This window comes from Mya arenaria, chromosome 3, assembly GCF_026914265.1.
Source record: "Mya arenaria isolate MELC-2E11 chromosome 3, ASM2691426v1".
Classification (NCBI taxonomy): domain Eukaryota; kingdom Metazoa; phylum Mollusca; class Bivalvia; order Myida; family Myidae; genus Mya; species Mya arenaria.
In genome coordinates, this window is record NC_069124.1 from 92,281,783 (window position 1) to 92,308,486 (window position 26,704).

The 26,704-nt window shown below is 35.3% G+C and overlaps 1 protein-coding gene across 2 annotated transcripts; it reads left to right on the forward strand.

The window, feature by feature from the left end:
- On the forward strand, positions 1 to 25,992 carry LOC128227731 (zinc finger protein 608-like). 2 transcript variants are annotated; one of them, XM_052938532.1, is made up of 6 exons: positions 1 to 144; positions 874 to 1,144; positions 3,612 to 3,777; positions 4,783 to 4,870; positions 10,166 to 13,632; positions 24,044 to 25,992. In XM_052938532.1, exons 2-6 carry the CDS (start codon positions 1,016 to 1,018, stop codon positions 24,091 to 24,093), a joined length of 3,900 nt encoding a protein of 1,299 aa, XP_052794492.1. In that variant the 5' UTR covers positions 1 to 144; positions 874 to 1,015; the 3' UTR covers positions 24,094 to 25,992. The 2 variants fall into 2 exon arrangements, with proteins under 2 accessions (XP_052794492.1, XP_052794491.1); XM_052938531.1 differs by lacking the exon at positions 1 to 144 and having other exon boundaries at positions 184 to 1,144.
- The last annotated feature ends 712 nt before the right edge of the window (positions 25,993 to 26,704 follow it).

A 26,704-nucleotide genomic window follows, 5' to 3' on the forward strand; every position in this document is an offset into this window, starting at 1 on the left:
TGTCGGTGTACAACTTCAGAACAAAGAAACGAAACGGAAATTTGTGCATATTTAGCTTATTTTGGACAATTAAATCATGGAAGTTCTAAAGCCTATGGACCAATTTATTGTTGAATGTCAGACACAGCTTCAGCAGAGTTAATCGTGAGTTTTTGTTCATTTTATTTTCGTTATTTTGTAAGTTTTATCGGATATCCAACTCGTGTGAAATCTGGGCGTACGTGAGATTCGCAACTTGAGAGTAGTAGTTGTACGCGGTTGCAGACAGAGAAGAGAGATGTAGTTGGATCATTGTTTTTCTGGATACTGTTTTGTTTCAAGAAAAAAAATAAAATTACACCAGACAAAATGTTTTTATCCTGTGAGCAATTTCATTGTAGTGATTTTGACAGCAACACAGTTGTTAAGTGGAAATTAATTGCAATTTAATGACATAATTAAATTTAACTACTAACAGTAACATTTCATGCAGTGGTTATTAAAAATGTTTTGGTGTGACTTCCATTATAACTTTGTATTTGGATATGTATTCAATGTTTTTCATTGAGTATTACAACATTTGACACATGTTTTGGTTTTATTTTCTCGTTTCAAATTTCCAATGTAATAAGGAAATTTGTCAGATTCAGTTGTCGTGTTTTTGTCATTGCAAAACATGAGTTCATTTGAACATCATGCCACAGTTGACAACAAAGGGTTGAAAATGAAAATTAAACGTAAAAATGTTAATGTAGATAAAACTGAAAAGCAGAAAAAAGATATATCTACAAAATCTGATTTAAAAAGTGATTCATGTAAAGACCAGACTGAAACTACTGGCCAGAGTGCAAATGGAATGTTCACTGAAAAAGCTGGTAAATTGTCTCTATTCAGTGATAAAGAAAAGTCACCAAAGTCCAAGTCATCGGCAAACAAAAAGGATAAAAGCAAGGTGACAACGAAGGGCGAATTGTCGACTCAAGGGCCTTCCAGTTTAAATGGAATAGACAACTCGTTCAACCAGTCAGCCAAATCCATGGAACCTAAACTGGGTGAAACAGCAATGGGGAAAAAGGATTGTATGCCAGATCCTTATGAATTTAATGCCAAAGTTGAAGATGACATCTCTATGCCTATAAAAAAGATGAAAGTGGACAAAGAAAAGGTATGTAGCATTCAAGTGTGATCACATAGGTTAACCATGTGTAAGAAAACTTTCCTAGTGTCTACTGTCTAGACTACCGTTTCATCACTGTTGGAATTAAAGTAATGTAACTTCATTTTGCAGGGTGCAGAATAGCATATTATATTTATTATACTTCATACTAGACGCAATCTTGATCACTATTTTCTTCACTGCTTATCTATTTTAATTATGGTGTAAGTACTTTAGATATGTAATTAATCTGATTTCTTTGCTATTAAGTTACTTCATTGAAATTACCCTGAGAAAGAGAAACATTATTTCCATTTTAATCGTCCTGATATTTACGATCATTTTCATTTGTAATCTGTAACCTCCGTTTGCCGTATTGACTTGTAAATGCGGGTTTGCTTCGATGGCTGGTTGGCACACAGCCAGACTAATTTATTATACGCACCATTATCCATTTTTATGACAAGAATGCTTTCCTCATTATAAAAACCTCTCTTCCAACCAGAAATAATGTTAACTCTAATATTCATTGTGGGGCTTGAGTGGAAATATTACTGTATTTCTTATAAAATTTTATATTTCAGGATGAAAAACAACATTAAAAACAAAAGAGAATGAAATGCTTAAAACACACACAAAAACATGCATCTCAAATCTGCTTGTTAAGTCATAGACAGAGTCTGTGTTTAGAAGAAAAAGTATTCAGATTCTTGTTCTGGTTTTGCTGGTGAAACTTGCCGGATTAAGCAATATTTACAACAAAAGAACCAGTGTGTTTTATGTCTTGTTTACCAATTCAAAAAGCAAACACCCAAAGACTACTTTAATTTGTGCTTAATCAAAGTTTATGTGCCCAGCTCACCAAAAATGCAATGAGTTCATTAAAATATTATTAAAACCCTCTTTCTGAATTTTACTGAACAGCTTACATACGGTAAACATTTCAAATGTAATTTTTTTTTCACGTACTTATATATTGTTTTTTGGATACGGAAACTGAAATTGAACTGTCTTGATTTGCAGTTAAAAAAAGATATATCAAAGTAAATTCACTTGAGTGCATTAAGGCGCACGCTATACATATTATTAAATCACTTTATGAGCGTTTGCGAAATGAATATTTCATCATAACGCATCCATCATGGAGACTCCCTGTTTGTTGCTTCTTGGTAAACATGGTATAACAAGTTTCCTATTCTTGTTGTAATATATCTAATAATGATTGCCCGACCAAGCAATATTTGCCTGATTAGATAAAATTTACCAGCCTGTTAAAAATGCTCCTTTTCTTGGCTGATTGAAGTGCAGATTAAATTAGCAGCTCTCTGCTCAAATAGCCTTATAGGCCTGTTATTATTGGTATTCAGGTAATAAAAGATGTGCCAATTTTTCATAAGATAAAATCCTGTATATACGATATCAACATTTCATGCCTTCATTCTGAAATAGGCTTTCACATTAGTCAAACAAACAGAGATAGCGCCTTGTGGCACTTAACAAAGGTTGTTGTAAATTAAGCTTAATACTTGATAAAATATTTGGATTGTTGGATTGTTGAAGATGAAAGAAAAATAGACCTGGATGAGATTTGGCTTTATAACTTGTGGTGATTGTCAAGAGTCAACTATGGCACAGTTATATGAACTGGGGGAAGTTATCACCACACCCATAAATGCAGACTCCCTAATACTCTCTCTAGTAAAACATCAGTGTTTTTCCTAACAAAAACATTGCTTCTAGTTTTAGAGCATAAAACTATTGTAACACTATAGAACGTTTAAGACAGTATTGTGATTGATAATTCTTGTATAAAAAGTATATATGTAAAACAAAAGGAAACCAATATTCTCACAAGAATTTCTCTGTGAAAGAGCTGCTTGTAATATAAATAACTACACATGTAGCGAGACAATCAGATTTTAAATCAACAGGCAGATATATAACTATATACATATTTTCATCCTACATGGATTTTATTCATTGAGAGGCTATTTTCTACAATTCACTTATAACCTTTAATTTGTAATTACACAACATCGCGCAGCATACCCAACATCAAACTATTCTGGAGTCCTTAGCCTGCCCCCTCTTTCATGTATACAATTTGATATTATTTACTGGGTTGTTGTAGTCCATATTAACATCAATATTTGGTCTTGGCTTTCTTTGATTATAAATGCAGTTTGACATTGAACTGTGAACAACAGATTGAATACATTTCTCAAAACCACACAGGAAGAAATGTGTTTAAGTAATATATTTAAATAAGACAGTTAATGCTTTTACCCTGGTAGGTTTCTGTTAATCATTAACTCATGCGCTGACAATAATAAGATTGTACATACATTTAGTTCTTATTATATATCAGCTAAGGTCTAACTTATAGATTCAATTATTCATATATTTTTATTATTACAGTTGACTTTAACCTTTTGGCTAGCTGGCTTCTGATGAGGCTGTATATTGAATACTGTAGGTCGAGATGGCAAGTTCCCACATGTCAGTGACCCCAGGCACTAGCCAGGACGCCTCCACGTCCACGAGGGATGCTGCCGTGGTGACGGACCCAGACTGCCTCGGCCCCTGTGAGCCTGGAACCAACGTGACCCTCGAGGGCATCGTATGGCACGAGTCAGAAAATGGTGAGACTCCTCAATCTGAATTAATCGCAGTATTTGTAAGAGCGGCAAAATGTAAAAAGGAAAATGAATGTGTTTTTTTTTGCCTGAATGTTCAATTGGTATTTGTAATAGGAACTGAATGTTAGAAGCTTAATTTTCTTAATGTAAGAAACCATATACAGTGTACTTAGTGAAGCTCTTTAGACTATATGAGTTTTCCATGTTTAGAAGTTCTCTTAATCTTTTCATTTCAATCTCATATGGATATAAAAGCTGAGAGCTGGTGGTTTATTGCTCTGTGTTTAATGTTTTATTGCTCTGTGTTTAATGGTCCATTGATGTGGGTAAAGTTCATTCCCCTTGTGGGGTGGACAAATAAAACCAATCTAGTATTTCATTGTGTAATTTTCATGAAATAAAATTAAGAAATTACTCACTGAACAAGAAGACATTTAAGGAAGGTTTTTATGAAAACAATCTCACATAAGTTATTTCCTGCCACTTAAAAGAAGAAAAGTACTTATGTCACATAGTATATATAGACACTTTATATGGTTATTTTTACACAGAAATGTAATAACATTTTTGAAATGAAACTCGAGGTTTATCAATCACAACCTTTCCAGAAACATTTACTTTGAGGCCTTCTTTTCTTACCAACCAGGGTATACAGTGAAATATTTTAAGATCAATACATTCATTACATTTTCAGTTATTGTCACAAATTCAGTCCGTAGTTTTATTTGCAGTCAAACAATTCTGTTTCTAAATATATATTTTATCGAAGGGACTGAATGGTCAGCATTTGTCTGCCTTTCTAATGAAAAAAAAATGAGGCGTTCCTTGTAACAATGATAACAAAAACTACTTAAACCACAATAACTATTAGCACCATTAGACTGATCTGGCTACATTGTAGTGTAGTTATTACAACATGGTGGGGATATGATTGAATATGCCCCTGTGAGGTTGTTATCACATGATGGTGAGTGTATAAATGAACACGCCTGTGTGTGTCTGTTACAGGTGTGTTGGTGGTAAACGTTACGTGGCGTGGCAAGACATATGTGGGTACCCTGCTGGACGCCACGCGGCACGACTGGGCACCACCCAGGTATGTCAGTGAGAAACTCATGGTACACATTCAGTCAGATAGAGCAATTCCCCATACCATATTCACTTGAACACATATTTTTTATGATAGAATAATGTATGGACAATGTATATAGGTAATGGACAATGTATATCAATGTTTGTGTCTTGCAGTGATTATACCCTTTATATTCACTTTCTGGTTTTATAAAGCTATTCAATAAAAGGCTGTTTAATATGAATTAATCTTTTGTAATCTCATAAAGAGAAAGGGGATTAAAGGAATAATCTGCCCTGCCTTGTGCCTATAGCATTTCATGCAACTTGTCAATTCAAACATTCAATGAATTGACAGAAAAATTTATTGCTAATCTTAAATATTACTTTAGAACAGCTATTTATTTGTTATACACCAAAATAACATGAACCAGTTCCCAAAGGCTATTACACTGCTATGAAAGAGTATTTAGTTACTCTTTGATATCTTTCAACAAATATTTTTCAACTATGTGCTGATTCATAAAGAGGCAGTCAAAATGAAATTTTACATGGTACAGTGGATCGTGAGATTACAGCCCCGAGATAAAGCTTGCCGAGTCTTCAGCTCGCTGATAGCCAAGTGCTCGGCATTGAAATAAACTAGAAGCAGCTGTTTAATCAATTTTCTTTGCTGTATAGTCTTTCATGGGGAATTGATTACATGGCTTGGTCGGTATGCAACAATTTGTAGAATTTACATGATGGAAAAAATATTTTATTACTTGAAAGTGTTCTTGATGCTTAAACAAGTTGCCAGATCACTTGTTAGAAATTGATGAAAGGCAGTAATATTCTGTGAAAACAAACCAACAGACAACATTAGCAAGAATTTTCTAAAAAAAATGTTTTAAACTTTTATTACAGGTGTAATTATTAATCTTCCAATTTATCATATATTTTTTTATTTAAAGTATTAGGATAAAAAAGAACCAAAATTCCAACATTGATCAGGTTCATCATCCCAGCAAGCCATGTGCTTTGTATCATTTTCTGCACTGAAAAAATGTCAATAAACAAATGTTTGATTTATAATCAAATAGGAATTGTTGAAAAGTGAGTTGAAGTGTAAAACCTGCGTGCTTTTGAAAACATATCTAAGGCTTAAGTACCTGTAATGGGAATGTTAATATGTAGTGAGCATTAGATGATATCATGATTGATGCTATATATGCACCAAACTAGATATACACATACATTGAATGTATAAAATTAGCTGGTAAAATAGATGTAAAACTTTTGATAAGTAAAGTGCTCAGGCTTTAAGATGAATTGAAAAGCCATTAAAGCGAAATAGTTTAAACTCATTTCTCATGTATGAGTCATTCCCTAATGGAATGGAAACAGAGTTACAAGTATTTGCTTGTTGGCTTTATGTTAAAAATTACAAAAAAATGTGGTACAAGTTGCTAGAGGTATATATTTAGTGTTTGAAATCATTTGTATGTCTTATATGGTCATTTTTTTTATTTTTCTATGTATGTGTCTAATAATTATTTAAGATCTGAAAATAATGTATGAAAACATGATTGAATTGTGAGAATGATTTAAATGTTCTACTGTGGAATTGGTTTATTAATCTATAATAATTAAAGTGACACTCTTATACATATATATATACATATAAGAATGCTTTGTTGTGATGGTTAAATAATGATTATTTAAAACCCCATAAACATCTGACATTTATTTTGACTTCAAAAAGAAAGAGAAGTTTGTTTTTATAGGTGAAGATAACATTCAGCCTTTAAAATAGGGATGAGACCATACAAGGACTATTGACACTGTACCAGTACACATGGTCTATGAAATGTATCAATACACATGCTCGAAATGTATCAATACACAAGCTCGAAATGTATCAATACACAAGCTCGAAATGTATCAATACACAACCTTGGTGTATTGATATGAGTTTTTATAACATCATAACAAATAAACTTTATACAGTTATGTTACACCCATCTGTTTATATCGTTTGTAAAAGGAAGTCACATCTGTAGATTAATGATTTATTTCCAGTAACAAAATGTATGTATTAAATTAGAGCAGCTTTTTTTTTTGGGGGGGGGGGGGGGCAAGGATGTTACTCTGTGTGTAGGTTATATGCACCAGACTGGCTAGGAACTAAACAGGGAACAAGGATGTGACTGTGGTTTCCTGTTTCAACACATATTTGTTTATTAAAGATGGCTATAGATTATGAGAGTTTGGTTTTTCTGGTTGTCTTTGTACTGGAAAGTATCTGTATTGTATTCAAAAATATCAAAACATCATTAAAAATGTCATGAAGTTTTATAGATATAAAGAATTGTATCATGAGATGACTGTCTGGTCTCATCCATAATCTTAGATGAGGTTAATTCATTGGTCTTCTTTTTACAATCATCATTGAATGGATGGGAAGTTAGCTTAACAAGTGTCATAATTATGTATAAACAGAATAATTAATTAAGTGTTCAGTCAGGGTGAAGTGCTCTGTCCTACAAGTTAGTGTAGACATCCTCCACTCCCACTTTTGTCCATTTATGGCCTAATGTCATCTACTCGCTTTTCTGTCTTGCTTCATGCTCGCATAAATATGTATCAAATTTAAGTTGACATGTTTAGCACGCCATTAAGCCGGGTTATTGATCGTGGCTGCCTTAGCGTGACCCTCAGAGAATGATTGTTGTGAAGGTGTCCCTTGTTGATAACAGAATACAGCTTCAGAATAGCTTGCTCTTGATTTAAACAGCGCTTTCATCAATTCAATTACTTTGTTACAAATATATCTTAATCATATGATTAAGTAAACTACGACACTTTGAATATCTCCTCTATAAGTAAAGAAGGGCTTGCTGTATTGTTAAAAGTATACTGGAACATTTACTATGTCACAATCTTGTTTCATGTTTTCATTATGATAACAATGACACTAAAATATCCCAATAAAGTTTGTGTTTAAAAGACTGGTGATTGTGTTGAAAAGGTTTTAGAATGTTATTGAGTTATTTATATTATTTGCCTTTATCGATGGTTTATCGCAAACTCTTCGTTATACAAATATTTGATAATGTCAATAGTCTTCTTGGGGTTTTATGGCTCTTTTACTTGGCAGTTGTATTTAATTAATAGTTTACAGATTTGCCACAGGCATAGGTCAATAAAGCAAACTTGTCGTATAAAGATAATTTGGGTCTGAAAACAAACCAAACATAATTCAACAGGCGGTTGGTTAAATCTTGTTATGGAACTATTCTGTGAAGTCATGAAAACAAGAATTTGATAAAAGTTAATTAGTTTTGTATTTTCTTAACGTTTTTTTATGCTTTGTTTAGCAATGAAACATTTAAACAGGTTTTTATTCTTTTTTTCAAGCATGATAAATGCATAAATTAATCATCTAACATTCATGTTTTACCACATTTAATCTGTTAAGTTAATGTGGGAATATTACATTTAATTAGCTAAAGCTATGTAGAGAAATAGTTTCATAAATCTTCTACATAAAAACACCTCAAGGCATACTTCTTTCTAATGATGAAACGGAGAGAAAACTCAGTGTTTTTCATTATTCAGATATTTGGATTGATTCATATAAGATTCTGTTTATCCTACTTTCCACAGTCAAAACAGGACTTAAAAATAATATTCGGCATTTAAAATAGCCAACAAGTTTATCACATTATTGAATAAATAGATAAAGCGATATATAGCGGCAATGTCAAATTGGTATTTATCAGTCATCATACCAGGCCAACTGAAGTTAATTAAAATGGTCGGGGACCTTTTGTACAACTGATATGTGTGCCAGTATGTATATAACATGGTTTAAAATACATAAGCCTTTTACATGTAGTTTAAGCCATGTCTGAGAAAGTGAACAAAGCTCAAGGTTTGAAACATTTTTTTAACATTTGCTGTAGTCGAGTTCTTGGCCTGTCATGTCCATTCCATGTACAGTGTACTTCTGAATTGCCACTTTTATCATGTAATGTTTAAACTGCCTCCAGTCATAATTATGTAAATAATGTTAAGCCAGTGTTTAGAGAAGATATCTGATACAACTAGAGGTGTTTGTTTAGTTGGATGAAATACTATCTCCCTCTTATCAACAGGTTTGGTTGTGAAGCTATAGCTTGCCAATGTGGGATAAAGTTACCACCCATTAAGGCATTAAGCATATCTAGCCAGCCATACTTACTAGTTTTTAATTCTGATGGTAAATGAGAGGCACCTGGTTCATAATATATGGCACTATATAGCCCCAATTAAAAACTAATTAAGTGTCCATTGGTAATGATTTCTGTCAAGTCACTGCTGATGAAGTGTTTTAGCTGCATGCTATAGTTGCTTGAATGATTATTTTGGTAATGGCACATTATTGCACATTTGATGTCATATGATACATGAACATACAATACCATGTTATCTCATCCTCCACTCAGTGGAAGAATTTCATGTGTTAGTGAGTGCACAAAAGTTGTTTCTGTTTTATCTGATGAGCATACATAAAAGCAGACATAATTAATGCATATTGTTGGTGCATTAGTGTAAACTTGGGAAATTGCTTTGTGTAAACTTTGTCAATAGCAATTTCCCAAGTTTATAGGCTATGAACAACCACACTAAATAATCTTGAATTGTGCAGGTTGATATTATAACTATAAATTAATTATAAATTTAATTTATATGCATGACACACAAAAAAATCATGGGATTAATCGGTTGTATGAGTAATGGAAAGAGGGGGGGGGGGGGGGGGGTAGCAGGTCTTGATCAATAAGATGTTAAATGGAAGAAAATGATATTGGTAACAACATACTGATTGAAACATGGTGAATGGAGGTTTTGCATTAATTATGTAAATTAAGTGGAACTTGAGAAAAGCCATGTTTTCATTTAGAATTGGCATAATTACATGAAACCAGTGCTGGGAGTTAGGCCCTTGGAGTTAGACCCCAGTCGAGAATTTCTCTACAGAGAAAATTGGCAGAATCTTGAGATCTCCGATAGTCTGGAGCCAATTTGTAATAGGAGAGAAATTTCCTTACAATTCCTAAATAAAACAAAACCATATCCTCTGACTGGCCTTTTAACAAATATTTGTCAGACATGTTTTGTTGTGCATAAAATAATAAAGCCTATACAGATTACTAAGCTCAGCCCAGTGTCTTTTTACACATATCATTATTAATGTTGACAGATGGATTGAAATTGTTATTTGAAAATAGGCTTCTTTTTAGAAATCAGACTTTATTGATTGATACGCATGGCAATTATTCGTTGATCGTTTCAGGTTCAACAATGAATCCCCGACCTCAGAGCTGGAGTCAAGGACACCCAAAGGTCGTGGAAAGCGCCGAGGTGCGGCAAACACTCCTGTCCAGGACACCAGGACACTCCGGAAGGGCCGCAGAGGCAGCAGTGCACAAACATTCACTGCCCCTCCTAGCCCTGCCAAGTCAGAATCTTCTGTTGGTGGGCTGAAAAGGAAGGGCCGCCCACAAGATATTGACTTATCAGTAGCAGAACAGAGGTCTTCAAAGAGAAGCAGATCAGGGTCACAAGCCCCGGGGTCACAAGCCCCGACTCCTAATGCTGAAACACCACCAACTGATGCTAATGGATACATTGAGTGCCCAGAACCAAACTGCAACAAAAAATATAAAAACATTAATGGTTTGAAATACCATCAGTCACATGCTCATTCCGGTAATGGAGCACCAACTGAGGATGCCAAGGAAGATATGGAATGTGAGGATATTCCTCTTAGTGTGGTCAAAAACTCTGTGAAGAAAGAAAAGGAATTTAAGAAGGAGAGCAATAGCAAGAAAGACAAGGATAAATCAGATTCAAATGACCGAAAAACTGATAAGTCTGACCAGGCTTCCAACAAGAAAAGTGATAAGGAAGATAATGTGCAAGGTAATGACACAAAAGACAGCGGAAATAAGAATGATTCAAAGAGTGATAATACCAGTGTTAGTAAAAAGAAAGACAAAGAATCAAGTAAGGGTTCAAAAACTCAAAATGAAAATGCAGCAAATAAGGCACAAAGTAATGGACCAAAATCAAGTGGAAATAGTAGTAATACTAATTCTGGATTACCAGTGTCTAGTCAACCTTCTCCAAACTCTGTGCAAAATGTAGCTAGTCAATCTTCACCTCTATCTTCATCACAGTCTTCAGCAGCATTAACCCAGTCATCTTCCTTAAATGCCATAGCAACAGTATCTCAGGGCGACACTAACACTGTTACGAGTAAGCCCCTTGTGGATATAAAACCCAAAATTACAATTGACTCAGGAAGAGTGAGCAAACCCAATCGCCCAATAGTGCCTGCTCCACCGCATACAGTATTGTCAAACGTGCAAGTGACCCACTCCAGCCTCACTCCGGTCATGTCGCACACTCAAATGTCCCCTCAGTTAAAGCCAATTCAGCCTAAACCTACCATCATGGGTGACCCACAAAATGTAAACCCAGCTTTAGTAGACTTGAACAAAGACAGAAAAAAGTCACAAAAGAAAAAGACAAAGGATGGTAACAATGGTCAGAATGGGGCGCAAAGTAGGCCTGAACAACCCACTATAAAGATAGACAGAACAGGTGTGATTAAACCAAATCCAATGCCAATTAAAGGGCAAACTGAACAACAGAGAAAAGATTTGTCTAAAGATGGGTCTCGACCAATTGATGCACATAGATCTCACAATATGACTACACATGGACATAAACTAGGGGACATGCATGCAAGGCAAAGTCAAAATCCTAACCTGCTGAAGGTCAACTCGCCTCTTCAGGTGAATACCCCAGACAAGGTGCCAGTGTCAGATGATGTTCAGAGTCCAGCATATTCTGATATCTCGGATGCCAATGAGTCTGCCTCCCCAGTTGCTCCCTCAGACACAAGTCCGCAGAAACAAAAAGAGGATGTGGCACCTAGTAAGAAAGAGGAGAAGGCCAAGCAACCCATCCTTAACACAACTGAAGGCCAGATGACGCCTCATTATGGCATGTATAATTGTTATGGACAGAGTCCTTATGGCATGAACAATATGTCTCCTGGCCAGAAGGTGCCAAATTCCCAGAGTAACACGCCAAGCTCTGCACCTCAACATGTTAGCCAACGGCTTGACCAATCAAAAGCTCCCAAGCTCACTCCAAACAAAGAAAAACAGCCGGAAGACTCTGGGAAGGGAGAGAGGAAAGTTGATGGAGACAAGGACGGGAACCGGCCAAAGGGCCCAGCCCCTCCCCCTCAGCACATGTCCGGCCCCCCACCCGGCAACATGACACCCCAGCAGATGCACGAGTACCAGATGATGTACCAGCAAAACCTCATGTACATCCAGTCTCTCCCCCAGCATGTTCAATACCAGTACATGGCCAATGGCTGGTACCCACAACCTATGGACCAGAACTACATGAGAATGATGGAGGAGCAGCGGAGAGTACAAGGTGACCAGTCTAGGAGTGAGAGAGATGGTACACCCAGTGCGGGGAAAGGCCAGGGTCCAGAAAGGGAACAGAGTAGGGGTCCAGAGGGAGCTAAGGCTCAGAATATAGGGCCAGGAGGTAGAAAAGATGAAGGACTGAATATTCCAAAACCTATGATCTCACCCAACCAAGGCAATGTGCAAGAGAGAAATGATAGTGCAAAGTCCAGTGATGATAAGAAAAAAGATCAAGCTTTAAGAGAGAAGCAGAATGAAAACCATCAGATTTTAAAAGAAAACATAGATATTAAGAATGAAATGGACAAGAGACAAGACTATGAACGAATTAGGGCAGAAGAAATGAGGAGGCATAAAATGTATCAAGAGCAAAAAATGATCGAAGAAAGAAAGAAAATGGATTTAGCTAGAAAAGGTGAGGGAAGTAGGCCTGAAAACTTGACAACTAAGGCTCCTGGTACTAAACCCATAGTTGACAATACTAGAAATGTTCTTAATTCTTGTAGGCCTGGAAGTGATATGAAAAAAGACAGTACTGTTAGTAGAGACATTAACAATACAGACAAAGTGAAAGACTCTCGTGATTCAAGGGATTCTAGTTCAGGAAAGTATTCAGACAATCGACAAACAGATGAAAAGTCAAGGACACCTGTACCAGACAAACACAGGTCAGAGACACCAACAAGAAATCCAGAAATGAAGCGACCTGGTGGCAGCAGTTCAAAGTCTGGTAGTCCTTGTTCATCTGTTGGTTCCTCTAGTATTCCAGGGTCCCCAAACTACAGCCCATATTCCTCCTACCAATACATGCAGAACCCGCATGGATACATGGGTATGGACCCGATGTATCGCAATCATAATGTGAACCCAGCGTTGATAGGCAACTTTCCTGGTAATCAGTACATTCACCCATCTCAGATGGGGTACAGACCTGGAGAGGGTGATGAGAAAGAGGGGAAAGAAAGAATTGTTCAGAAACCAGGTCCACCACTAAGTGAGAGTGATGTGAAGAAGGGTGGGAGTGATAATGGACCATATTACAGCAACATGCACAAAATCCATGAACTGTCTGAGAAGGGACGTCCTAAATCTAGGAATTCCTCTCCTGGGCCTATAAAATCGGTTGCTGGGGATGTAACGACAAGTGTGTATGATAAACACCGGGATTTTACTAACTCTCCGCCCACCCAGCGGCATGTGCACACACACCACCATACACACGTTCTGCAACCTGGGCCAGGGCTCCAGACAGGGGCCCCGCTCCAGGGACCTCCGGGCTTCTCACCTGTATATGACCCCTACAGTGGTAAGCCATAGTCATATAATTTAGAGATTTAGATGTTTAATTTAAAAGCAACTTGTTTTTATCTACTCAATAATTGTTTTTATTTTGTGAACATATAGCAGGCCCCTGGCGTAATTAACTGGCCTTTAATGTAGTTTTCAATTCTTTTATATAAAACAAAATTTTAATATTATTTTTTCATGCAGTATAAGGAAAAAAAGGTTTCCATTTGAAGTTTTGTTCACTTCAAATGTTCTCTTTTATTTAATCCAAGTATGAAGGTTGTCCCATATAATCTGTGCATAAGTGAAATTAATTAATAAAATCTCACATTACCTGATATAGCATGTGATGGCTGTGTGAACACAATAGACATAATGGATAACAATCTCATATCATATTCAATTGACTTGGGGGCTTTCACACTATTTAAACAAAGTTTGATTGTATATGATTAGATGATAATTTAAAACCTCAATTAGGCAATCTCCTGTTCCCTAGATTCAAACATAAACCTCGTGAAGCCTGTTATTATGATACACATATTGTTATGCAAAATGTCAAATACCACATTGATAATTAAAAATGCACTCATTATGCAGCTAGATTCAATCATGTCGCTCTATTGATAAAATAAAGCACAGCAACCTTGTGCAAACATTTTCTCATGTAACATATGTTTTGATTTAAATATTTACTTAAATAAACATTGATTTCATTTCTGGAAGCTGGGTTGTTTAATATTTCTCTGAGATAGTGGAGTTTTCCTGGAGACTGGTGATATGAAGTATACAGAACTGATTACCACTGGTGCAAGAAAATATTTCCTCTGAACATACACATACCAGACATACTTGCCGGATATTTTGTCAGGGGGCTTTTTGCTGTTATGTATCTTGGAAAAAGATTTTAGAGAGATAGATTAAGCTTTGTTTATACTTATAGTATGAACATGTAAATCAAGTGTTTCTGTGAGATTTACTGGAAGAAAAATGATGGAAAAAATCTGTTGCCTATTTTTTTATGGTTGCAATATGAATAAAAGAGTGAGAAAAGCTTGGGATAGTTTTTGCTGCTGTAAAATATAAACACATTAAGCTGTTTTCCATATGATTTGAAGAGATGTTATCATCTGCTTGAAAGATATAATCAGAAAATTCATCTGCTTGCAGTAAAATTAATTACCACACTAAATTCAATAAAGCATGCATCTTGTTTGACAGATCTTTGCCAGCAACATTATTAAACTGAGCTGACGGCCTTATTTATTAACTCATCAATTATAAGGTTTTGCATCACCTTTTTTCTCCATTATAAGGTGCGTAATATATGACATTTTTTAATAAGACATGGCACACTTTTTCACCTTCTTACATTTAGGCCAAATTTCTACTACTTGTAACTTCCCAACGAAGAAAAAAAATCTCCAAAAAGTCATGGATTCATTGCTAATGATTGTGCTCATGTTAAAGTTCAGTATTTTTAAAACAGTTCTGTTTGTTTTAAATTGAAGTCAATCTTCCATTATTTGAATAAATGAGCTTGAAGTGTCCATGTTCAGATTTCCCAATTTGAATCTTTTAAGCGTTAAAAATTCCCAAACTGATAAGGTCAGGCCTTTTCCCATTTTGGGCTGAAAAAACCCTGTAAAGGGGTGATGTTTCAGCAGAAAATAAGTGATGCCAGTCTTGACGATTGAGGCCTACAGGGAGAACAAAGACATGTTAAAACATGGCACTAAGCTCTCTGGAGTTTCATATATATTGTAAAAATGAACGCACTTCACATGAAATAAAACTATATTACCAGGTTACAGAAGTATGCCTCTTGCTATCAGACATTTTAGAAGCCTGCCATGACACTGTTTTCCTTGGAAGAAATGGCTAGACGATGAAATAATAGTAAAGCATTGTCCCCAGGCAGTCGATAAAGCAGCTTTAGACAAATTTATTACTTTAAAACAGTTCTGTCTAGCATAATTCATCTTTGTCTTGTTTCATTTTCCAAACAAGTCTCTAGAAATGACAGTCCTATATTTGCCGGAATACAGCTAGGTTGATTGATATAAGTAAATGAAAGTGACATTACATGTTTCGCTGCATGCAGATTTTCTCTGTGTCATAACCTTTTCCTTTTCCAGAAATTTATAGCCATTATATATACATATAAACTGACTTCTCTTGACATTGTTTAAACAAATTAGGAGCATTAAAATGTGGGGCTTTTTCAACATTAAAAATGAAAATAATCCTGGTTAATTTAATTTTATTAGCCCTCCCGATTCTTATTTGCAACTTTAATTATTGTCAAATCAGTTTTCATTAATTATGTCCAGTGACTGTGAATTATTGCCCTGTAGCATGCATACACATTATTGCTAGGTTTAATAAAAGAGAGTTTCTTCCATAGAAGTGTCAGGGGAAATGAGAGAAGGCTTCTCAATAAAGCTGGGAGTGAGATGAAATGGGGATTACAGTGCACATGTGGGGTGGGGAGGGCCTAGTGATCACAGCCTCTATCCATGTCTTTACAAAGCTCAGAGCCAGCTGTCACCCCGAAACCCCATTAACATTCATTGCTTCAACATGCTCTACAAAACTTTTTACCATATTTGGATATCACAGGTCAAGATTTCTGTGGTTAAATTGGCCATAAAATAATGGTTGTGTTGGTTTGATGTGTCCTGCTCCAGATGGATTAAAACAAACTTAAATTCTGCAATTACTTAATGTTTAAATGCTTTATTGAAATATGGGGGTAATCTATCATGTAGTAGAGCATGATAAAAGCTATAAAATATAAATGTGATCTGTTTGCAAGTTTTGATATTGATAAAATTATCTTACAAAGATCGTATGAAACCACTGAATACTGATCATACAACATATTGGATTGTCTCAGCGGGATCATTAGACTTTCAAATGAGCATAATATTCTGGTTTGTCACTTTCATGAATACTCAAGATTTGTCAGATATTAAAGAAATGTAATTAGTAATGCAGGTTTTTTTGAAATCTTCGAAGAACACGAGTTCTTGTAATGCATTTATAAATAACATACGGTACAATTATTTCCTTTTGAAAGATGTTCTCATAGCCATCTTGATTTGAGGTTTGAATGTGCCCTTAAATGTTTTTTGCAAGATCAATATTAAATTTACTGGATCTCTTTAAGAATAGAACTAATTTTTCTAACATGATAAAGGCTGAAACCAGCCTTTTTTGTATGTGGTTTTCAGGGGCTTTTTGGCTTGTTTTCAGGACTCAAGAGAGTTAGGTATGGGATGCAAAGAAACTCGGGAACTTGAACAATTATTAAACTGATTGAAACTTTTTTTAAATCAGCATATCCGCCTTTAAACATCATATTGGCCTCCATTTTGTTTTTAGCACACCCGCTAATCATAAATGTATTTTATATACATTGTATATCTTTTCCCTATTGAACTATGATCGGCTACACAAAACTAATATTATAAACGTTTTTTTTTTAGTTCATAATTCTACCACACAAGGGAGTAGATTTAACAAGGTGCGTCTATTTAATAAGGACATGTACCATAATATATAGATTATACATATCTTGGTTTTTAAATTGTACATGAAATCATATTTCAAAAGAAACTTTTGGGAAAGGTAAAAATGTAACAACACACATTCAACTGGATATCCATTTCAATGTATCAGTTATCAACATTACGGATATTTAAACAGCCCTCTATATTGACAATGCTTAAGTTTCCCCGTCAGTGCAAGAGCAACTTGCAGTGTATATTCACTTCATATCTTGCTCACATAATTGCAATTAATGACAAAAGTTAACTTTGTATATTTTGAATTGTAATGAACATGAAGTATCTCTGAACCTCTGAAATATTAAATGGTCCTTTTAATGATTTGCTTTGTTAAGTTTGCTTTTCTTTCTCTCGAGCAGGAAAATTCAATGTGTGGAGAATGTTTGTTAAACAATAGTCAGTGGATTTGTTCTTCAGCAGATTGATTTAGCAGGCAGGGAGGCTGCTTTTATGCCTGAGCTCCACAGCGCTTCAATTCATCTCTATTGAATATTTCTATGGGAACCCAAGCCTGTATAGAATATTGTATGAGGGGGACTGGGGAATGGGAAATGTGGCTTGATTTACTCCAATGTGCTTGGAGGCATTGCTCCTGAATTGATTGATGGGAGAGAGGCAGGAGATTGCTTCCATAACAGGGAACAGGAGATGGATTGTCCCCTCCCTGGCAGCAGTGTAGGGCTGCTGTAGCCGCCTCACTGGAGCTGCTACCCTCACCACCACTCTCTCTCTGAAATTGCATTAAAATGATAATTTGTAGTTAAGACTCTGTAAAGATTGAGGAGATGCCAGTTTATGCAAATCTTGTCTTGATCTTGGAAGCCTCGAGAAAAAATAATGCATAATTGATGGCGTTCTCTAGCTACATTGTAATATTGTTTGGTTTGTCTTCAAGCATATTTATAAATGTCACTGGCTTTACTTGTGAAATTGTGCAGGAACCTTTGCACAGATAACAGGGAAAATGTGCTTTTGTGCTCACGGCAGACATTTTATATAAATCTTTTATCACAATGCATTAGATTCAACATTCAGAGATTTCTTTCCAACATAAAAAACATGTAATTTATTATCAATGTTTTAGTTTAAATGAGATGTGATCATTAAAGACTGTCTGAGATTGTCTTAAAACTTTCTGTCTACCCTCAACAGAAGAGGGCTTTAAAAAGGCAATATTGGTCTTTGTTTGCTGAGGTAATTTGTTCCTACAGACTGCAGCTTGATGTGCCCACAGGCAGGATTTATTGTGATGAATTGGCATCCCAAATAGCCACACAGATCTAGACCTATTTGGCCAGAATTGCCTGCTGCTTGTTAATGTAATAAAACTGAGTAGATGTGGACAATGAATGGCTACAACAGCCAACAGATGAGATCTAGTCACATGCTCTCTGTCATCAGACTTATGTTTATTTTGGCAGATTGTTTATCTCCAGTCTGGCGCAAATGTTTTGTCAACTTTTGAAGTTCAACATGCCAAACTGGCATCTAATACACCTGTAAACCATAAGTTTAAAAATGAAAATCTAAAAAGCTGTTATCAATTTGATGCAGAGATTCAAGTATTCATGTCATGACTTTGTTGGTAATCTTGAAGGTGGATACACATTTTCCCTTTCTTTGCCGCTGGTGATGTTTATTTTCTCTGGCAGGACTTCTAACGCCTTCCCATTGCAGGTCTATCTGGTGTCAGGATCTGCCGCCTCAGCCTCTGTGTTTGTTTACACATGCTATAATCATTAGAGCCAAATGCTAATGTTTATAGTGGAGTCTGGTTGTAGCCCAGTGTTTTCTTCAACTGGTACTTGGTTCAAAATCACCCCTACAGACCTCCTCATATTCACTTCTGCTAAATTAGTATTTTAAAGTTTTCTCTCTCGTGGTATTGTGTAACTCGATTGTAAGTAATAGAATGCAAATTATTCTTTTTTGGTTTTTTCATGCATGCAATATTGATTTGATTATGAATATTGAATTGATTAGGTGTATTTATTTTTGTGTTTATAACGATGAGCTGTATATGCTTAAGTTAAATAAACATTCTGTTCTGTTCTGTTCTGTTCAAAAGGCTTTCTTATTTTGTCAGTGATAAACCACAAACCATGTAATCTTATAATTGCTTTTTTCTTGTTTCATGTTGTCTTCCAACAGGATAGCTATTACTGGGGAGTTTTGAAATGGCTACTGTCAGATTTGTTTCTTTTTTAAGTATCAGTAGGTGACTTTTAAGTTATTTATAATATATATTTGAGTAGTCAAGACTTTGACCCTGTGATCTCTTTTGATTGAAGTATGATTATCTCTACAGTTGATATGTACCATAATCTGTTTTCTTTTATTGTACATATTGTGGTAGCTCTTGTTAATAAACAGAGAATAATTACATGTGGGACAAGATTTGATCTGGATCATTGTGAGTGTTTGGCAAGCATGTTGTTGTTGAAGAGAGAAGCAGATTGCAGCACTTGTTACTGCCTTCCCACTGGAGAGGCGGTGCTCTGCATTTCTGGGAGAATAATTACTTAGGAAACAGATGCCAATAATTACATTCCCCTGATCTTCAAGCTGCAAGATATTTTGTATTTCATCATCATTAATTACAAGTTTTGTTATAATTTTCTATGTACATAGCATTTAAACCTTGCTCAGTGTGTTGGGAGGCCAGATAGCCTTTATCAGCTTCCTCATCATATTGAAGGCTTGATTGTTGTTGGTTCTTCAAGAAGTTCATCTCCTGTGATAAGAGGTCTGTATTTATGATAATATCCAGGGAAGCCCATATTTCAATCTGCTTCCCTGTGCCTGAAAGATAAAGCACACTAACAATACTGCCATTAATTACTTGATAGCTAGCTGTCCAGAACACTCTAATTGCAAGTTACCAATATAACAAAATAAAAAGGTCTTGAAAAAGGGTGAGGACAACACCACTTACTGTACTCCACCACTGCAAACACCAGTACAGCCACTACCACCACCATCACACATACCAACATCACCAACACCACAACAAATACCAATTCAACCACAGCTACAAACACCACCACTACTAACACCACCACCATCACACCCACAAACACCATCACTACCTACACCACCAGAAATACCAACATCAGCACCACCATCGTGAACAACCCAAACACCACCACTTCTACAAACACCATCACCGCCATCACCACTTCAAACACCATCCTCCATCACCACCAGTTCTAGTCAAACTTAACAGCCTTGACAACATTGTGTGGTAACAGTGTGCATCTTTCTGCAAATGCCTGATACTGGCCAGTGGCTAGTCTTAATATTATACTTTTCTGTTCACCTGGTGTATAATTCTGTATTGAAGATTTAGTGTTTTGTAGAATAATTTTGGTTTTATTGGAGAGATTTGTTTGAAATGTTGCAAGACAGAAATATGATCGTTAAAGTAGTGTTTGTTGTTTGGGGATAAACTAGAAGGTTTATCATGCTATACATCACTTTTCTCTTCTTGTCTGTCAGGAGACACCAGCTTTTATGGCAGAGAATGGGAATTCAATTTCATTCAGTCATTTTGCCATAGAAAGCTTGCCTCTTGCTGGAAATTCTCCAGGGTGGTATTTTTCTAGGACTTCAAGATTGGTCTTTCTTCCATGTCTCAGCAAACCCTATAATTCCTGCCTAGTGCTTTATACATAATTCATGCCACTCTGATATGGTCATGAGCTTCAGAGAGAAACATTTATGTGGAGAATCTTAATGATGTATTTGTGTAATGTTATTTTGTCAAAATTATTTTTGGCTTTAATAAGCTCTTTTGGTTTGTTGTTAAATGTTTTATCTCCAATGGATCAGGATGTTGTCATTCTACAGTATTTTGACATTTAAGTTATTAAATATCAATTACTTACTTTAAAGCTGCAATGGGGAAGGAGATTCTTTCGCAAGTGTTTTTTTTTTGTCATAATGGCCAATCAAATATGAAAGCAGATAATTAGACTATTTATCTTACTTGAAGTGTGAACAGTCTCCACATACTTGGGAGGGGGCATTGATTTTCCTGCAGCTACCCATAACTACCACAACCATCAGTCTAAGCCAGATTAATTATTCATTCCTGCTAATCTATCCCTCTTTGCCATGTATCAACTACATGACTGTGTCTGCACTACTTTCAACTATCTATAACAATAAACTCATTCCGTTTTTCATTCTTAGTTCAGACACTGATACTGCCCGACCTGTATTGTGTGGACACTGACATTAAGTATACAACCACTGATATATAAACCAATGTTTTATATGTCCATGGTACAACCATATCGAAAAACAAACAAGTTTTAGAAGGTGATATATGATCTATGGGTCCATGGTCATTAAGAAATCATTCAACCTTCCTAAATGATTGTGCAAAAATGTGTGATCTTAACAAGAAAAAACATTAAAGATGTCCTGATTCAGAAAATAGGCCTTAATTGATCGATAGAATGTTAAGAAATCCATTAGAGATCGGCATTCAGACTTTGATAACTTTTTAATAAAATGAAACAACACACAGAGAAAGTATTATTATCCATAAGATCAGAAATATAAATTGGCAGAAACTCTTGTTAAACACTGGTAATTCCTGTTCATATCAGTACCAAAGCCTTAATGTGAAAATCATGATACAGTAATGATAATGTCTGATCTTTATCTCTATCGAATAAATTACAACCACAGGGCAAATACTGAAGGTGAAAAGATTTTCAAACACTAAAGAATTTTAAAGTGAAATAGGGCATTTCAATAGATAACCAAATATTTTATTACCACTTGAGCCGGAGTTGAAAGTATAATTTGGAAAGTAAATAATAGCATACAACCTGACAAGGCTGAATGATAAATTAAAGACAAAGTATGAAACTTAAGAACAGAAATAACCTCATAATCATGAAACCTGCACTATGATTTTAAAGCTATCACAATAAAAACTAATTACGCAATCATTAATTCATTACAGCACTTCGAGGCACATTTTCTACAATAGCAAACCTAATTATTCGGAAAAATTGTTGTGGAGAGGAGAATTTCTTGTGTTTTCTTGTCTGACAGCACTAAATTACATCAAATAAAAGAGTCTGAGCAGTTTATGAGATTCTAGCACTATAAGACCCCATAAAATGTGAGGAAAATTCCATTTCTTTTTTGCTGGTCTTATAACTACACTCTCATTGAAGACATACAGATCATTAAGAATGTTTAGAAAGTTATCACAGCCAGGGAAAAAAGATGTATCTATCTCTGCATGCTGGTGCCAATATGATATTGGAAGCTGGCAACATTGAGGCAATCTCCCTTAATCAATTATCAAATGTTAACATTCTTGACAGAAAAAAAGCTTCAACAAAACACATGCAAATGTTAGCGGTGCAGTAGCTGTGCAAAATGTTATTTCCTTACAAAATGATTATGGTACAAGATAAATAATAGGTATAAAACGGTATTTTCATCAAGCCAATTAACTTTCTCAGTTGTGCTTTTGATGTATCTGGTAAACCACCATGTGTGTGTCACTGAATTAAAGTTTAGAGGATGATTAGAACTGGGTTGTGTTTTATTAAATGCTATTAATGTTACTTGCAGTATTTTTTGAGGGTCATGCATTCATCATAATGAGATACTGTGTCTAAGGACAAAATGTCATGTTAATAAAGTTTACAATAATGTTGTCAATTAAAGGAAATGAATGTACTAGTAAATTAATGTGACAATTATACTTATAGAAGGTATTAACACGTCATTATGGCTATAAACATTTCCTGTCACTCGAGAACTTTATATATCAAATGAATGAAAAGATTATGGAGCCATGAGGCTATCTGGGTGAACGAACACATGGTGATCATTCCTGTCACTGATAAGCCCTGTGTGGCTGCTAAGGCTAGCAGAAACCTTATCTAAATGGTGCTGTCAGATTTTCTTCTTCTGAGCCTCATGTGCCTGTGGAGTTCACACTCTGTGTTGTCATCACTTGAAACATTTACAAGTGCATAAATAATAAACCATTTGGCATCCATATTTTATTATTCTGTATACTCATGCTTATATGCAGTGGTGGAGAATTGTAATTAATGTTCAGCTTTTACCATAAACACCAGGAGGGAAAATAAGAATATCTAATTATGGGATTTCTTATATATGATGATTTTTTCTATGACTTTAAATGACAACCAACCAACCATTTCAATAGACTTGATTAAATCATCTTGTAGCAGACAGAGAGAGCTCTGTAATGGGGAGAAAGTCTGAATTGTGAAAGTACAGCTGCTCATGTCATGCCTCTCATTCTGTAGCAAAAGTCTGCAAGCCAGGAAAAACCTATAGACTGATTGTAACCGTCTGTGACATTAATCTTGTAATAATCTTGGCTGTATCTGATTAATGTTATTTTATGGGTGATATGATTATTTCTCTTTTAGTTTGCTTATAACAGCATATCCATTTGATATTGGGATTAGAGAACTTGCACATAGTATTAACTATTGTACTTTGAGACCTCAGGATCAGGAACATTTTTACTTTATTACAACTTGCATTTTGGCTAGCAATCAAACAATTTAGTTTAATCATATTTTATTGTACTATTATGTTAAAATCAAGACATAAAGATTGAACAAAAATGTGCACTTACGTACAAATCACAACCTAAAATCAAGCAATTTAAAAGACTTACTATAATTTTGCAATATTTTATGCAAGGATTTTGCCATATCAACAGAAAAGATAATTTGTACAAAATGTGCACACATAGTAAAGTTATCATTCATTTTTCATCTAGTACCAGGCCTGTTTAGCCTTATTTGAATGATTTATTTATATGTGTTTTTTGTATTTTTTCAGCAATGTTTGTGGGCCAGGCCCAGTCCCCCCACCATTATCCACCAAAGTGATGTGCCGTACGGAGACTGACCCCCGGGGCGGAGGGAATTGGGGAGTGTTGGGAATTGGGGAGGTTCCGAACGCCTGAGTGTCACAGGGAGATCGAACCCCGCAGGGCTGAGGGAAGCTGCGAGCTTAGGATTGCCCACGGGATTAATGCAACAATGCTGGACATAAACAGTTGTTACATCCCACTGAAAGTGTGAACTGGGCAACATGTGAAAAGACAAGACCCACAGAGTATCCATCCATTATGATGGAGATAATATAGGATCAAATGTTTTCTAAAAGTGTTGGAATTTTAAATGGCTTTGTTGTAATGTACATTGTATGCAGATGAACGTGAAGACGTTGTTTTAACAGAAAGCTTGTTGTGGCATTCACTTGTGGTACTGTAAACAAATAATAGTTACATGCTGTAAAGCTGCATAAATGAGTGTGATTATCGAGAAAGAGACAAGATGAATGTTTGAGGGTAATTTCTCGTTGAAGCAGACCAAAACTCCAGCAAGTTGTTAATGTGTATGGCAGCACATGGAAACACTCCACTAGCTGTAGATAATGCTTCACTCGCTGCCATTCCCCAAGTGTTTGTTAGCAACATAGATGTTTTAGTAGACTGTGAGTCTGTTGGCTATATGTGCTATTACATTATTAAACAACATAGTAATTAACTAATTATGATTATATTTCATGTAAATAGTGTACAGGAAAACTTCGAGTGTGACACAATGACACTGCCGCAGTTATTACTGTGTAAAGACTGCACTTAGATATATACATCTTGTATTCAACAATTGTGATAATGTCCTCTCCCATCTCCCCCTGTGTAGATTTATGAGTAGGATATAAAATGTGTGCTGTACTGACTGGGCTAATTGAATAGTTTAAAGCATCTACAGCCTGACAGTTCATTCTTTGACACTCAATAATATGTTAACTAGCTAATTTCTTTTGATATAGATATGTAAATACTTGAGATCACTTCATGTTGCTTGCAATGTTTTGTCTACATAAATAATTATGCATCACGAAGTATGACATTGATTGTTAATGTAAAGCTAGTTTTCCCTAGGCAATATACAAGTGACTGAGCTAACATTATTTTTTTATGAGAATTTAAGAATAGAAAAGGAGAACAATTATCTGTGATCAAGATAGTTCCTATCCCATGAAGAGTGAATTCAAGCAAGATGCTGTCACTGCTGTCTGGAGGTTTTAATGTTATTACTCATATAGAAGGCTTATATTTGTAGGATTATAGATGTAAATGTTGCTTACAAATCATGTTCACATAGCTGGATGAAGTGATAATCAAACTATTGTTCATATTAAACAGAATTGCAGTTCTACTTTAGTTCTTTAAAAAAAAATAATACCAAAATAGGTCAGTTAATTGTGACTTTCCTACAATAGTGATAACTTGTGAATAGTCTCAAAAAGCTCTTTCTATAGCAAATCAGTGCTCTTTGTTGTATTGCCTGCTAAAATGATATTCTGTTTACTGATAATATCTAGATGGCTGGACTATTAATGGAAATGCAATTTGTTCAATCCCCCATACAATTTGATAGGGATTATTTACATTCAAATTATCTGTGTTTATATGCCTACTTGGAATCAGATCAATCGTGTTTGCATGTGATATTAAGCCTTTGAAAAATGTGTTCTTTGTATTAAATGGAAGGTATATGTACTAAATGACTTGTTTGTAGGTAAATGTGTGTGATAATATGTTCGAGTTCTGGCAGGCTATTTCTCCAGTAGGTTGAACATGGCTCGTATCCTCATGCAAGCATATAGTCCTGCCATCACCTCTCGCACTTGTTTGTATTATATGCCCCATACTATTATTGTTGCATTATTTTCTTTAAACTGAAATGAGTAGCAATAAATATTTAACTGGTTGAGCTTTGTTCCCCTTCTCATTACACTTTGATCGGTGTATGTGTCTTACCTTGATTTGTGAGTTTTCAACACTTTGTAATTTAAACATCGGATACACATTGAACAAAACATCAAACTCAAATGATCAGGACTCCACCAATGAGATTGCTGAAGGGATTCTGATTTTATCATCTGATATTATCATTTAGTTAGCATCTGATAAAGATGACCACCAAAACTCCATTAAGTAATAGATGACCTGAAGTAAATTCTTAATGATTAAAAATGGATGGAGTGATCGTAGTGACTTAGAAGACGCATCATTGACTGATACATTGTCAACACAAAATCTGACGCAGGGAGTGTGTATCGGATGATTGGCAGTAGGTGGACCTTTAAACACGTGAGTTCACGCGAGAGTTGAAATACTTAATGATTAAGTCTACTACTCAATAATAGCTTATCTGCAGTTTCATTGGCTGAAAATCTAGGTTGATTTCTAATAATGAATTGATTTTATTATCCTCGACTAAAAATGATTCGCGGATGTAAGGAATAAATAAAAAAAATATGTTGAGCAAAACAATGAAATAATTCAATTACTTTTGTCAGACATGTCAATTATTTATCCATATTTCCCTAAGTATTTAAGCACAACAGGTCAGAAGTTCACGTAAATAATTAGTTCTGGCTTTCATAACTTTAATGTTGATATTTATTTTTTTGATGTTTACA